This window comes from Somniosus microcephalus, chromosome 4, assembly GCF_052327205.1.
Source record: "Somniosus microcephalus isolate GS21.2 chromosome 4, FLI_Smic_1.0, whole genome shotgun sequence".
Lineage (NCBI taxonomy): Eukaryota > Metazoa > Chordata > Chondrichthyes > Squaliformes > Somniosidae > Somniosus > Somniosus microcephalus.
In genome coordinates, this window is record NC_140990.1 from 274,832,200 (window position 1) to 274,847,061 (window position 14,862).

The 14,862-nt window shown below is 40.9% G+C and overlaps 1 protein-coding gene across 5 annotated transcripts in view; it reads left to right on the plus strand.

Annotated features, from left to right (window-relative positions):
• Window positions 1-14,104, plus strand: part of ttc21b (tetratricopeptide repeat domain 21B) — a 128,558-nt gene extending 114,454 nt beyond the window's left edge. For 4 of the 5 annotated variants that reach the window (XM_085986446.1, XM_085986448.1, XM_085986449.1 and 1 more), the window contains 3 exons: window positions 1,832-1,952; window positions 2,063-2,130; window positions 10,842-14,104. In XM_085986446.1, coding sequence (XP_085842572.1) covers window positions 1,832-1,952; window positions 2,063-2,130; window positions 10,842-10,919 — 267 coding nt within the window. In that variant the 3' untranslated portion in view covers window positions 10,920-14,104. Of the gene's footprint in view, window positions 1-1,831; window positions 1,953-2,062; window positions 2,131-6,644; window positions 7,757-10,841 lie in introns of those variants that run through there. The other variant, XM_085986447.1, reaches the window with a different exon arrangement.
• The last annotated feature ends 758 nt before the right edge of the window (window positions 14,105-14,862 follow it).

The following is a 14,862-nucleotide window of genomic DNA, read 5'->3' on the forward strand; positions in this document are numbered from 1 at the left end:
AGTGCAACAATATACTGCGCGCCAGCGTCGGGGCTTTCCAACGAGCCATCCTCGAATGTAATCGGAACGATTCGGGATAAAAACGAATTTGACTGCGGCCGTGCAAACCGGGGCAAATGGTTAACTGGAAACGGTTGATCGAAGGTTTCTACTCACTTTGAGCACTTTAAACAAGCCGACCACGCTCACTTCCGAGGAGCGGCACTCGGCTTTCCTGCCTGCCTGCCTCCCTCCCTCCATCCATCCAGCAACAATGACTAGACAACACAAGTTCAAAACACAACTCCTGTCGCCCTTACACTGCACCAGCTTCATTCCGGCCCTGACTCGAGGGAAAATCAACCACCGAGGCAAGGTCACTTTTGCCACCCGGCCCGGCTTTGTCCACTCAACATCTTGCCTTGCTAGCTCGGGACCAGTGCAACAATATAGCAAGCGCCCGCGACAGGGCTTTACAACCAGCCATACCCTGAGCAATTCGGAGAAGGAACTCCGGAACAAAGCGCATTGGACAGCGGCCGGCGACCCGCGCAATTGCTTAACTGCAAATAGCCCATCCAAGCTTTCCACCGCTGACACTAAATCAGCCAACCAAGCTCGCTTCTGAAAACGGACACTCGGCTTCCCTCTTCGCCCTCAAAATCACACCCTCCATCAGCCACATCGACTCAAACATAAAAACAATACCGAAATAACACCCTCCATCCCGGCTACGGTCGGCTATGCGCCCCCTTAGCACGCATTAAGCCTGACAACACTAATTATAACCAACTGCAGCTGCAAGTTGAAGTGGCAACTAATAAACCAAATTGTTTTTTGGACCAACTCATTAGCCAACTTCTTTTGGAGCAACTCATTAACCAAATGCTTTTGGAGCAACTCATTAACCAATTTCTGGCAAGGCAACTCAGAAACAACACCGAAATAATACCCTCCATCCCAGCTACGCTCGGCTATGCACCCCCTTGACACGTATTAAGCCGGACAACACTAATTGTAACCAGCCGCAATTTGAAGTGGCAACTAATAAACCAAATTTTTTTTTGGAACAACTCAGTAACCAACTTCTTTCGGAGCAACTCATTAACCAATTTCATGTGTGGCAACTCAGTGACTGACTGGTTAATGATTTCTCTGATGCTGCACTTCACCTCACGTCATTAACAGGAGGGGGAGGTGGCAACAGGCGTAGCTGCACCACTGGTCTCAATCTTAGAGTGGAAGTTGATATTGCAGGTGAGGCTGGAGGGAACTGGAGAAAGGGAGGAAAAAGCAGCCCTGGTGAAAAGCAGCTCTGTTTTGTCCTTGCCCTCCAGGGTAATCCTGTAATAATAGGATTTGGCTGAGAGTGAAGCATGGTAGAGCTTAACGTACTGTCTTATTATGGTGGCATCAGCAAATTTGAGAGGGCCAGGATGCGGTGTAATCAGGCCTAATCATTGGGATTCCAGGATGGCATTTTGGGGAAGAACCTCTGCCCACCCCAAACAAGGCCATCGGTATAAGAGGCACAGGGATCTGATCTTGTTCTGTCAAGGGTTCGATATCTTCGACCCTCAGAAGGACCTAGGTAGGGTCAGTGGAGGTGCGCCTGGTGAGATTAGGCCAAAGGGAAGATTTAAATCTCCAAAGAAACTGTCTGGAATTTTTAAATGGTGCCTGCCATTGTCAAGCAAAACGGGGCTGCTGCTGACCTCCTGAGCTTTGGTGAGGACCGCGATGGGAGGTCTCACTGGGCACTTCTTGGTCCCGGTATATTTTTAGAAATTTGTTTAATTGGTTCTTTCTTTCTTATGTCTCTGAATCTATTAACAGATGTTTGTTTCCTTAGTCCTGCTGCAAGGCGTATGAATATATGGGATACATCATGGAGAAAGAACAATCTTATAAAGATGCAGTCATTAATTATGAGATGGCTTGGAAGTATTGTAACCAGACAAATCCAACAATAGGCAAGTTCAAAATTATTGGTATATGCCAGGAATAGATATTATCATAGATTCATAAATGCAACCATGTACAACACTGGCTCAGAAAATTGATACTTATTTTCATTTTACAGGGTACAAGCTGGCCTTTAACTACTTGAAGGCAAAACGATTTGTTGATGCTATAGACATTTGTCATAAGGTAATATTTATAAATTCAACATTTGATGTTTGTTTCAGAATTTTAGACAGACCAGTTACAACCAACCAGTCTGTTAGTGTTTATCTTCCACACAAGCCGTAGTCCTAACCCCATCTGCCTGGCCTGTTCCCATATCCCTCCATCCTCTTATCTAACCTATTCTTAAATGTTGACATGGTCTCTGCTTCAATCAACAATTCTAGTGGCGCATTCCACAGCATCACAACCCTGAATATATATAAAAAAAGGTTTATCCTACTCTCTGTCCTAATCTCTTACATCCGTGTCCTCCTGTTCTAGATGCCTCAATCACTGGAAACAGTCTGTTGCTACCTACCCTGTCCCATCCCTTCATAAACGCCTCGATGAAATCACCCCATGATCTCCTCTGTTCTAGCAAAAACAACCCCAATTTTTCAAGGCTGTCTTTGTATTTCCATTTCCTCAACCTAGTGAATCTGTGTTGCATCCTCTTTATTGCTTCAACATTCTATCGTGTGGAACTCAAAAATACACACAATACTCTTAACTGTGGTCTTACTAAGGTTTTATACGGACCTACCATTGCATCTCTACTTTTACATTCTTTACTTCTTGCCATAAAACCTAATCTATTAGCATTTTTAGTGGTCTTATCCACTTCATGTGTTGCTTTTAATGTCTTGTGACCTTGAACTTCCAAATCACCATCCAATGTATAATTATTATTATACTTTTTTTAAACTAAAATGTGTCGCCTCGCACATACTGACATGAATTCCGTGTGCCACATTTTTACTCATTCTGCTGTCTTTTCCGTATCTCCTTGCAGCTTCCTTTGGTCCTCAGAATGATTTACTATGCCTCCTATTGTAATATTGGCTGTAAATTTGGACACCCCTCCTTCCAGTTCTATATCCAAATCATTGATGTAAACGGTGAACAGAAACTGACCCAGAAAGGAACCCTGTGGAACACCACTATTCACTTCCAATCACTCTGAGAAACTGTCCTTAACTCCTACTACTTGTTTCCTCCCCTCTAACCAACTTTTAATCCAGTTTGCTACCCTTCCTATAATTTCATACTCCTTTATCTTCTCTAATAGTCTCCTGTGTGGTACCTTGTCAAAAGTTTTCTGGAAGTCCACCTGCACCACATCTACTGTATTTTCCTTCATCCACCATATCTGTCACCTCCTCAGATTTGTTGAGCATGATCTGCCTTTCTGAAATCCATGTTGGCTGCCTCTAATTATTGTCTCTTCATCTAGGTATTTAGTAATTTCATCTTTCATTAAGATGATAAACTAACTAGTCTGTGATTACCTGGGTTAGCTGTGCTGCCTTTTTGAAATTGGTTATTACATTGGCCACTTCCAGTCTTCTGGCCATTGATGGGCAATACTTTTTTCCCTCTTCCCTGCAAGATGAGTTTCATGGATGGGATTGCCAATCTAGGAGTTGGAAGTTCAGTATCCATTCCTTTCTACAGTTTATGTTCTGTAAATACAATTCAGACTTTAAAATGTTCCTGTTCTTCATCATTACATTGTATAAACTATCTGTTATTGTAAATAACCGATCAAACCTGTTCGAGCAAAGGTTTTTTTTATTCATTCACGAGATGTGGCGTCGCTGGCAAGGCCAGCATTTATTGCCCATCCCTAATTGCCCTTGAGAAGTTGGTGATATACAACGGAGTGGCTTGCTAGGGAATTTCAGAAGGTAGTTAAGAGTCAACCACATTGCTGTGGGTCTGGAGTCATATATAGGCCAGACCGGGTAAAGATGGCAGATTTCCTTCCCTAAAGGACGTTAGCAAACCAGTTGGGTTTTTACAACAATTCGACAGTTTCATGGTCACGATTACTGAGAGCTTTTTATACCAAATTTATTTAATTAATTGAATTTAAATTCCCCAGCTGCCGTGGTGGGATTTGGTGGAACTCCAGATCATTAGTCCAGGCCTCTGGATTACTAGTCCAGTAACATAACCACCATGTTACCGTACCCCTTATTATTAGGTTATTAGGTTCTACATCTGAGATTCAAGTTACCAGACCTTTATTGAATTAAACTACATTAATTGCCAAACCATGCTATTTAGTATGCCCTTTTATTCTGCCTTATATGGCAATGTAAAGCAAAACTAAATCATTTGCTTTAAATCATTTGTTTACAACTAATCTACTTTCCTTTAAGGCACAAAAACCCCACAGGAAAAATGGTCCAACCATAGCTAACAAGAGTAGTTTAAAGATAGTATTAGATCAAAGGAAGAGGCTTTTAATGTTGCCAAAAAGAGTAGTAAGCCTGAGGACTGGGAGGATTTTAATGGGACTAAAAGCCGATAAATCTCCTGGACCTGATGGCCTGCATCCTAGAGTTTTGAAAGAGGTGGCTATAGAGATAGTGGATGCATTGGTTGTCATTTTCCAAAATTCCATAGATTCTAGAATGGTTCCTGCGGATTGGAAGGTGGTAAATGTAACCCCCCTATTTAAGAAAGGAGGGAGAGAGAAAACGGGAAACTACAGACCAGTTAGCCTGATATCAGCAGTAGGGAAAATGCTAGAATCTATTATTAAGGACGTGGTAACAGGGAACTTAGAAAATAATAATAGGATTGGGCAGAGTCAACATGGATTTATGAAAGGGAAATCGTGTTTGACAAATAGAGTTCATTGAGGTTGTAACTAGCAGAATAGATAAGGGGGAACCAGTGGATGTGTATTTGGATTTTCAGAAGGTATTCGATAAGGTGCCATACAAGTGGTTATTAAACAAAATTAAGGCTCATGGGATTGGGGGTAATATACTAGCATGGATTGAGGATTAGTTAACGGACAGAAAACAGAGAGTAGGAATAAATGGGTAATTTTCGGGTTGGCAGGCTGTAACTAGTGGGGTACCGCAAGGATCAGTGCTTGGGCCTCAACTATTTACGATTTACATCAATGATTTGGATGAGGGGACCAAATGTAATACATCTAAGTTTGCTGATGATACAAAGCTAGGTGGGAATGTAAGTTGTGAGGAGGATGCAAAGAGGCTTCAAGGGGATACGGACAGGCTAAGTGAATGGGCAAGAACATGACAAATGGAATATAATGTGGAGAAATGTGAAGTTATCCACTTTGGTCGGAAAAATAGAAAAGCAGGGTATTTTTTAAATGGTGAGAGATTGGGAAATGTTGGTGGTCAGAGGGACCTGGGTGTCCTTGTACACGAATCACTGAAAGTTAACATGCAGGTACAGCAAGCAATTAGGAAAGCAAATGGTATGTTTGTGGTAAACCACTGTTCTACCTGTCTGTGTCTGTATGTGTATTCCAATAGGTACAGGTCTGGACATGCCTCGGCTGACTCCTCCCACTATTCCAGGTATATAAGTGACTACCTCCCAGTCCCTTAGTATTCTGGACGGGTCGACCACTCGAGACAAGACCTTCATTCTTTAGTTAATAAAAGCCTGATTGTTACTCGCTCAACCTCAGTCTTTTGAGTAATTGATGGCGCATCAATGTTGACCTTTATTACAAGAAGATTTGAGTATAAGAGTAAAGACATCTTACTGCAATTATGTAGGGCCCTGGTGGGACCACACCTGGAGTATTGTGTACAGTTTTGGTCTCCTTACCTAAGGAAGGATATACTTGCCATAGAGGGAGTGCAATGAAGGTTCACCAGACTGATTCCTGGGATGGGAGGATTGTCCTATGAGGAGAGATTGAGTAGACTAGACCTATATTCTCTAGAGTTTAGAAGAATGAAAGGTGACCTCATTGAAACATACAAAATTCTTACAGGGCTTGACAGGGTAGCTGCAGGGAGGATGTTTCCCCTGGCTGGGGAGTCTAGAACCAGGGGTTACAGTCTCAGAATAAGGGGTCGGCCATTTAGGACTGAGATGAGGAGAAATTTCTTCACTCAGAGGGTGGTGAATCTTTGGAATTCTCTACCCCAGAGGGCTGTGGAGGCTCAGTTGTTGAGTATATTCAAGACAGTGAATGATAGATTTTTGACTATCATGGGGATAGTGCAGGAAAGTGGAGATGAGATAGAAGATCAGCCATGATCTTATTGAATGGTGGAGCAGGCTCGAAGGGCCAAATGGCCTACTCCTGCTCCTATTTCTTATGTTCTTATCTGAGACTATGAGCCGGACGTCTGGATTTTTAAATCTGCCAAAAGGCATCGTAAATATCAGGAACAAAATTCAAAAAGTGAATTTTGTTATAATACAGCAGTGTGTATATAGATACATATCATTTCCACTGGATTTTTGCACTGGAAGGACTTGAACTTCAGTGCATCCCAGTTGTTCTTTTTAACCATGCATGTGTGATGCACCAAGGAACTCAGTAGAAATTTTTGAGACTTGGTGTATGCTAGTATTAATTCTCTTAATAAGAATCAGAGAAATTTGAAATGTAGGCAAGGTTTAGAATTCAGTCATAATGATTCTTTAGCTTCAGAGTACTACACATACTGTAGACTCATTCCCGCTCTCTCTCTCTTTTATACTTTCAGATTAAAACAGTATAGACTGCCTCAAGAAGAAACGCAACATAAAAATTAGTTTTCACTATTGCCTGAGAATTAGCATCAGCAGACTTGAACCCTAATTTATAACATCCAGTATATGTATCACCTTAGCTTAAATTTGTGCAGACTTACTATTCTTCTGAAATTTTACAAGAAAATTTAACATAGATATTTACCACGTTAGTTAGACTTCCATTATTTAATTCATAGCAGTTCAGTGACACGTTGGTAAAAAATTACACAAAGAAAAATCATTACATCGCAGATTTCAATTTTTGTCTCACTGAAATGCTGGTGATTTGAACATCTCATTTTAAATAAATATGCCTTGTACTAGAACCTTTGAGCTGTAAAATATAATACTAATGCATAGAAGTATTATAAAATTGAAATCTATATTAATGTGGCATCTCCTCTAATTATGTGTAAAATGTATGTAATATGTTCCATATCCAATATACAGTATTCCCTAGCATTTGCAGTTCCATGAGACGTTTAACTTTTTATTATCTAGTTAAGCGTATAATTATCATAACTTGTACTTTCCTTGGAGGTAAGGATTACCATAAAATTTTTGAGTAGTTTGTTTGAATGACAAGCCTGGGCCTGTATAGTCTTGAAACATTTTATGTTGATGTTCCTAAATAATGTAATGACAATACACCCTGAAACAGTAGGTGACGCACAAGCTGCTCTTCAATAACATGGAAATTAAAGAAATAAAGCAGTATACTGAGAACATAAATTAGAATAAAATTGTTTTTGTGACCCCATACATTAAGCATTACAACTTACAACACAAGGATATAGATGAGCATTGCTGGTAAGTAGGCACTGCTGAATTAATAAAATAATAGCTCATAGAGTGCTGGGCATCAGAAAATTGGTAAACTAAGTGGGCACCAATCATTTTTTTTTATTCATAGAAACATAGAAGATAGGAGCAGGAGTAGGCCATTCGGCCCCTCGAGCCTGCTCCGCCATTCAATGAGATCATGGCTGATCATCCAAATTCAGTACCCTGTCCCTGCCTTTTCCCCATATCCCTTGATCCCTTTAGCCTTAAGAAATATATCCAACTCCTTCTTGAATATATTTAATGAACTGGCCTCCACCGCCCTCTGTGGCAGAGAATTCCACAGGTTCACCACTCTCTGGGTGAAGAAATTCCTCCTCATTTCAGTCCTAAATGGCTTACCCCTTATCCTTAGACTATGACCCCTGGTTCTGGACTCCCCGGCCATCGGAAACATCCTTCCTGCATCTAGTCTGTCCAGGCCTGACAGAATTTTATAGGTTTCGCTGAGATCCCCTCTCAATCTTCTAAACTCCAGTGAGTATAAGCCCAATCGACACAATCTCTCCTCATACGTCATTCCTGCCATCCCAGGTATCAGCCTGGTGAACCTTCGCTGCACTCCTTCCATGGCAAGAACGTCCTTCCTCAGATAAGGCGACCAAAACTGCACACAATACTCAAGATGTGGTCTCACCAAGGCCCTGTACAACTGCAGCAAGACATCCTTGTTCCTGTACTCGAACCCTCTTGCTACGAAGGCCAACATACCATACATACATGGGGTGTGAACGTAGCTGGCAAGGCCTTTCATTTATTGCCCACCCCTAATTGCCCTTGAGAAGGTGAGCCATCGCCTTGAACCGCTGCAGTCCGTGTGGTGAAGGTACTCCCACAGTATACTTCTTTGTGTGTGGTTTGGTACAACTAAGTGGCTTGCTAGGTCATTTCAGAGGGCAGTTAAGAGTCAACCACGTTGCTGTGGGTCTGGAGTTGCATATAGGCCAGACTAGGTAAGGACGGCTGATTTCCTTCCCTAATGGACATTAGTAAACCAGCTGGGTTTTTACGACAATCCGGTCGTTTCATGGTCACCATTACTGATGCTAGCTTTTTATTTTATTTATTCAAGATTTATTTAAATTCCCCAGCTGCTGTGGTGTGATTTGAATTCATGGGGTCGATTTTCATTCAGAAGTAGGGAAGGAGGCGGGACTACAATTTTCGGGGTTGTAGTCCCGCCTCCATTGAGATGCGGCCAATCCACGCGATTTTCACTTGATTGACTGTTGGCAGATGAAATATCAGTGTTTCACAGCTGTTTGAAGCTGTCAAACACTGACAGTCTTACTTCTAACCTGAGTCCTTCTACACAGACTCAGTTAGAAATCTCGCCGGCACTGAAAGCTGCAGGCCGTCACTTTTGACAGATCGCAGCCATTCTGCTTTCTGTGCCGGCTGAATGATGGACTCCTGAAACCTAGAGGAAGGAAGGCTGTAAAGGTAAGTACAGGTAATTTAAACTTCTTTAGACACACCAAACACCTCGACCCCTCCAAGTCCTTCAACCCGACGGCCCGACTCCTCTAACTTGGCGTGGTTTGGAGCCGTCGGGAATCCCACACGACAATCTTCAAAATAGAGATTAGGCTAAAAACTGCCTGTTTTTACCTGTACTTACCTGTTAACAGGCAGTTAATTGGCAATAATCCCTTCCCGCCTCGGGTTGGCGGGTCCCAGTGCGGGGCGGGTACCTGCCTCCTTTGAAACTTACATGGAGGCGAGTTTTGGGCGGGATGGTGTCGGGACCCCCGAATTCGGGATTTTAACCCCCCGCACGCCTAAAAGCCCACCTCACGGCACACTGAAAATCGACCCCCATGTCTCTGGATCATTATCCAGGCCTCTGGATTACTAGTCCAGTAACATAACCACTACGCTACCGTACCCCGTAATACAGTACAGGTTCACCAGTGAAAAAAAGAGATGTGAGCAGCAGTCAATTAGTAAATTTATCAATCAGAGTGTACATCAACAAATGAATTAAAAGAACAGCAAGTGCAGCAACAAATGAATAATGAATGGAGCAATGGGCATCAGTGAATGAATAAAGTCATAGATTAACAGGCATATCAACAAATCAAATATATGAAGCAGCAGGTACTAGTGCATTTATTTGTTAATGGGGCAGTGGGCATACAAGAAAATCAATAAGGGGTACACCCAAAATATCAATAAATTAATGGAGCCTTCAGCATCAGTGAATCAATAAATTCATAGAGCAGTGGGCACAGTGCATTAATAAATTAATAGAAAAACAGTGAATCAATAAATTCCTAGAACAGCAGACACAGTAATGTGTACCAGAGAATTAATACCTCAATGGAGCAGTAGTTACACCAATAAATCAATAAGTTAATGGAGCAGCTGTCACAATTGAATTAATAAATTCATAGAACAGTGGGCACCAGTGAATTAATACTGTCTTACCTTTGTTTGCTGTACATTTGCTTCACCATTACTGACCTTTTGTAAATACATTGCCTGGCTCTTAAAATAAATACATTAATGCCTAGAATTGTATTCCCATCTTATAACTAAAAGGCCAGTTCTAGAAATGTAATTTATAGGCATTAAGATTGGTTTTCAAAGAGCCGGAGTGGGTTCCGGAGTGGGTTGTGCAGTAATGGAGTTTCACCTGAGCAGAGCCCAGAGGATCAGGGTCAGAAGAGCTGGACTGGGTGATGAGCAGTGCCTATTGACAGGTCGGGAGGCACCAGGAATTCCCCAGCGTGGAGTAAAACATTGAAGAACAGGGCCGTGATGGTGAATAGCACCTGTCAATGATTGGGCGAAAGTAGGGATTCCTCAGTGCAGTGGTGAAAATGAAAAATAAATAGAATAGATCACATTGCAGCAACGTTTCTGCTGAGTGGGACTGCAAACTTTTAAAAAATTGCAGCTGCTAGTGGGAGCAGGGTAAGAGACAGAGAAATGAAAGAGGTAAACATCAGGAAGGAAAGAAATGTTATAAAAGTAATATAAAATGAATTTAAAATATAACCTTCCTGACTTGGGATAAGAAAAATTAAATGGCAGGTTGATGTGGGTGACTCGTTCCAGTTTCATGAGTGATGGGAAGAGTACATAGTCAGAGGTTAGTGTTGCTTATTAGAAATAATGGAAGCAAATGTTATAGTTACACTGTTGCCTAAAGCAGGCATGACTGTTGCACATTAGGTGTAGCTGTAGGTGCTATCTAATAAAGTGTTACCAAGTCATCACAACCAAAAATAGACATGACTAAGGAAGATTAAATAACTTTAAAATAGTGTAGATATGTATAATATTCAAACTTGGTAAGTTGTTTTGTTTTCCTTCGACAGGTATTAGGAGCCCATCCCAATTATCCAAAAATGAGAAAAGATATTCTTGACAAGGCTCGAGCAGCTCTGCGTTCTTAATAGTGCCATTTGATGCCAGCTTTTCTTTAGAAGATTTCTAAAGATATATATGTTGTTTGACATGTCAATCTTGCATTTATGTAGAATAAGTTCTAATTATAATTAGTTAGAAATATAGCTATTGTATGCTTTATAGTTCAAATAGTAATTTATATACAAAGTACTGTAACAGTATTTCATTGTTTTTTCGTTACCCTTTTTAAAATTACTAATACTGTGCATATAAATTTGTATATGTATAATCTTTCAAGCCTCAGAATTTGCAGTCACCACTTGACTGCTTTTGAGTACATTTTAGATATTTTGAGCACAAATTAATTTGAGGAGTCTACGGTGTTGGTGTTTTTGTCTTGAGCTTTTGGGGGAGGGGTCAATCTATTTTGAATGATTTAAGCTAACAAGTGATCTGTATGTAGTGAATCACTGTATCTGTAAAGACATTTTAAAGACAAGGGGAACTAAAATCGATATTTTACATTCCTGTAGTTGTCACTTGTAATACTGTATATGAACTGGCAAAACTTGCTGATTTTTTTCCCCATGGCATGCAACTTGGTTAAATTAGTTGCTATGCACAGTCAAAAGATTGACACAAACATATTTTCCACTTCAAAAAATTTTTAAATGTTTCAATGCTTTCAGTTTTCAGTCTAATTTGTTTGCATTCTTGTTTTTGATTTGTTTTTTAATATTGCAAATTACTCTATAAATATTTAGTGGAGTAGAGAGAATTTCTGTGATTAATGCTTTCCACTTATGGTGGTTGTATCCTGAAAAAACAAGAATTACTACAATCTCAATAACTACCTTATTTCAGAGTACATATCAATAAATAGGCAATGTTGATTTTTTTATACTAAATTTCACTGATTTTTGTTGTATTTGTTTAATACATAGATGTGATTTTGCTCATACTATATATCTTGTGTCTAGCATGTGTCCATCACACTCCAGTATTATACTTTGTTACAGGTAAAACATTTTATATTTTGAAAAAAAGAAAGGCATTAATTTCATAATGAATATTTCTGGCCTGGAGCCAGAAGCTTACAAGCAGTTACAACTGTCCTGTGACTGACCGTGAGAGTTTAGAAGCAGTTATAATTATTGGGATTTGCCTAATTATATCATTTCCCCCAGAGAGCACATGAGTAGTGGCCCTAAAAAGACAGGCCAAGTAGTAGCCAGATATCACAGCCATGGTCCAGACTATCCATGAGCAACCCCACTGAAGATTAGTTAGTATTATATTAAAAAGTCTTGTGTGTGGAAAGTATCCATCACCTCAAACACCATGGCCTGTAATTTCCAATAGGAGGCTTCCTGCATGCAGTGCCTCCTATCGGAAAAAAATCTACGAACTTACCTGAGGGCTCCCGAGATGCGTACACTTCCGCTCCTGGGCCTCTCCAAACTCAAAATGCGCAGGGCCCACGTATCCCAGAGGCGCATGCAGTTCGCAAGCGTCCCTGGGATCACGTGAACCCGGCCAGCCAATAGCAGAAGGGAATCGCCCTTCATACTTTTTACAGATAGACCTGTCAAATATATGAATGGGGATCACTCCAAAAACACAGTAAAACATTAAATAATTTTTTTTTTAAACCATCACGTTTTTAAAATGAGTTAAAATGACTAAATTAAATATTTTAAACGTTTAATTTTTTGAAAAAAATAATTCAAGTTTTTTACGGGGCTAAAAATAAACCTTTTTTTAAAGTATTTTAAAATTATAAATGAGTGGGAAATTTTTTTTCAACTCTTCTGCTGGTAAAAGGTATTGACTTGGATAGAGAACTGGTTGGCAGACAGAAAGCAAAGAGTTGGAATAAACGGCTCATTTTCCGAGTGGCAGGCAGTGACTAGTGGGGTACCGCAGGGATCGGTCCTTGCACCCCAGCTATTCACAATATATATTAATGATCTGGACGAGGGAACTATATGTAATATCTCCAAGTTTGCAGACGACACAAAGCTGGGTGGGCGTGTGTGCTGTGAGGAGGATGCCGAGAAACTCCAGTGTGATTTGGACAGGTTGGGTGATTGGGCAGAAGCATGGCAGATGCAATATAATGTGGATAAATGTGAGGTTATGCACTTTGGTGTCAAAAACAGGAAGACAGATTCTTATCTGAATGGCAATAGATTGGGAGAAGGGGAAGTGCAACAAGACCTGGGCGTCCTTGTGCACCAGTCGCTGAAAATAAGCATGCAGGTGCAGGTGGTTAAGAAGGCAAATGGTATGTTGGCCTTCGTAGCGAGAGGGTTTGAGTACAGGAACAAGGATGTCTTGCTGCAGTTGTACAGGGCCTTGGTGAGACCACATCTTGAGTATTGTGTGCAGTTTTGGTCGCCTTAGCTGAGGAAGGATGTTCTTGCTATGGAAGGAGTGCAGCGAAGATTCACCAGGCTGATACCTGGGATGGCAGGAATGACGTATGAGGAGAGATTGGGTCGATTGGGCTTGTACTCGCTGGAGTTTAGAAGAATGAGAGGGGATCTCATCGAAACTTATAAAATTCTAACAGGACTAGACAGACTAGATGCTGGAAGGATGTTCCCGATGGTCGGGGAGTCCAGAACCAGGGGTCACAGTCTAAGGATAAGGGGTAAGCCATTTAGGACAGAGATGAGGAGGAATTTCTTCACCCAGAGAGTGGTGAACTTGTGGAATTCTCTACCAAAGAAGGCAGTAGAGGCCAATTCATTAAATATATTCAAGAAGGAGTTGGATATATTTCTTAAGGCTAAAGGGATCAAGGGATATGGGGAGAAAGCAGGGACAGGGTACTGAATTTGGATGATCAGCCATGCTCTCATTGAATGGCGGAGCAGGCTCGAGGGGCCGAATGGCCTACTCCTGCTCCTATCTTCTATGTTTCTAAAGCAGGCCATATGCCTGCTTTTACCAGGCGTAAGATTTCTATGGGTTATCTGCGGGCGGAGGTTCTCCAGAAAGTGGAACTATCCACCCACAGAGGCCCTTCTCTAGGGCAGGCATTCTTGACAGATCAGAAATACCGGTTTAAACCAGCATTTCCGATGTCCCTACGGGTGTGTACACAGTCCGTACACACTCGTAGCCATCATAATATACAGGCCCAAATTTCAGATGTCAATTAGGGATGGACAATAAACGCGCATGAATGAATTTTTTTTATAAATGTCATGCTTCAACTAAATTTTTTTTTAAAAAGATATATTGTGCAGGGAGGACAGTTCTTGGGTCCAAAATGATTGGTGGACAAGGGTTTGTCAATATTGGGTGATTCTGGGATCTGGCATCTTAAGAGGGAGGAGGAGATTCAGGTGAATGGGACTTGTCTTTGTTAGACACCCTGCCTCTCGGTTTCTTCCCCTTTTGGCCCATCAAAAGCTCCCTCACTCCTTTCTCCATTGTTAACTGGTGCCTGCTTTTAAATTCCTCCCTTAATAGGGTATATTGGTGTGCTCGGTGACTTAGAGTCTTGAAAGAAACTTCTACTTCCAGAAACAGTTACAAGTTAATTATTTACAGTGCTTTCACCAGAAAAGAATTTACCTTTAACCCACAAAGATGATTGGCTGACCTTTTCAGAAGAGAAAGAATTTTAAACTGAATTTGGAACCAAATTGAAAGGGCTTGCCTTGAGTAACAATACAGCAACATGTAAGGAGAAGTGCAATAATTCAGTCATTTCAACCTCTTTCAGGAGGGGTGAACAAACTGAAATCCTTTTCAACTTTGAAGAAAAATCCATTCTTGATAACCAACCTTTTTGCTTTTTACACATCAACAATAGAATGCACAGGTTTAGTTTGAGATAAAATGTGAGCATTTCATAATGGAAAAGAGCAGTTGTTATTTTAAATATTAAACATGCCTGAATAAAAGCTTTGAGAATTCAATCTCCAGTTTAGAAGTGTTTTTGAAAAAAGCAAATAAACTCTCAAATCCCCCTCG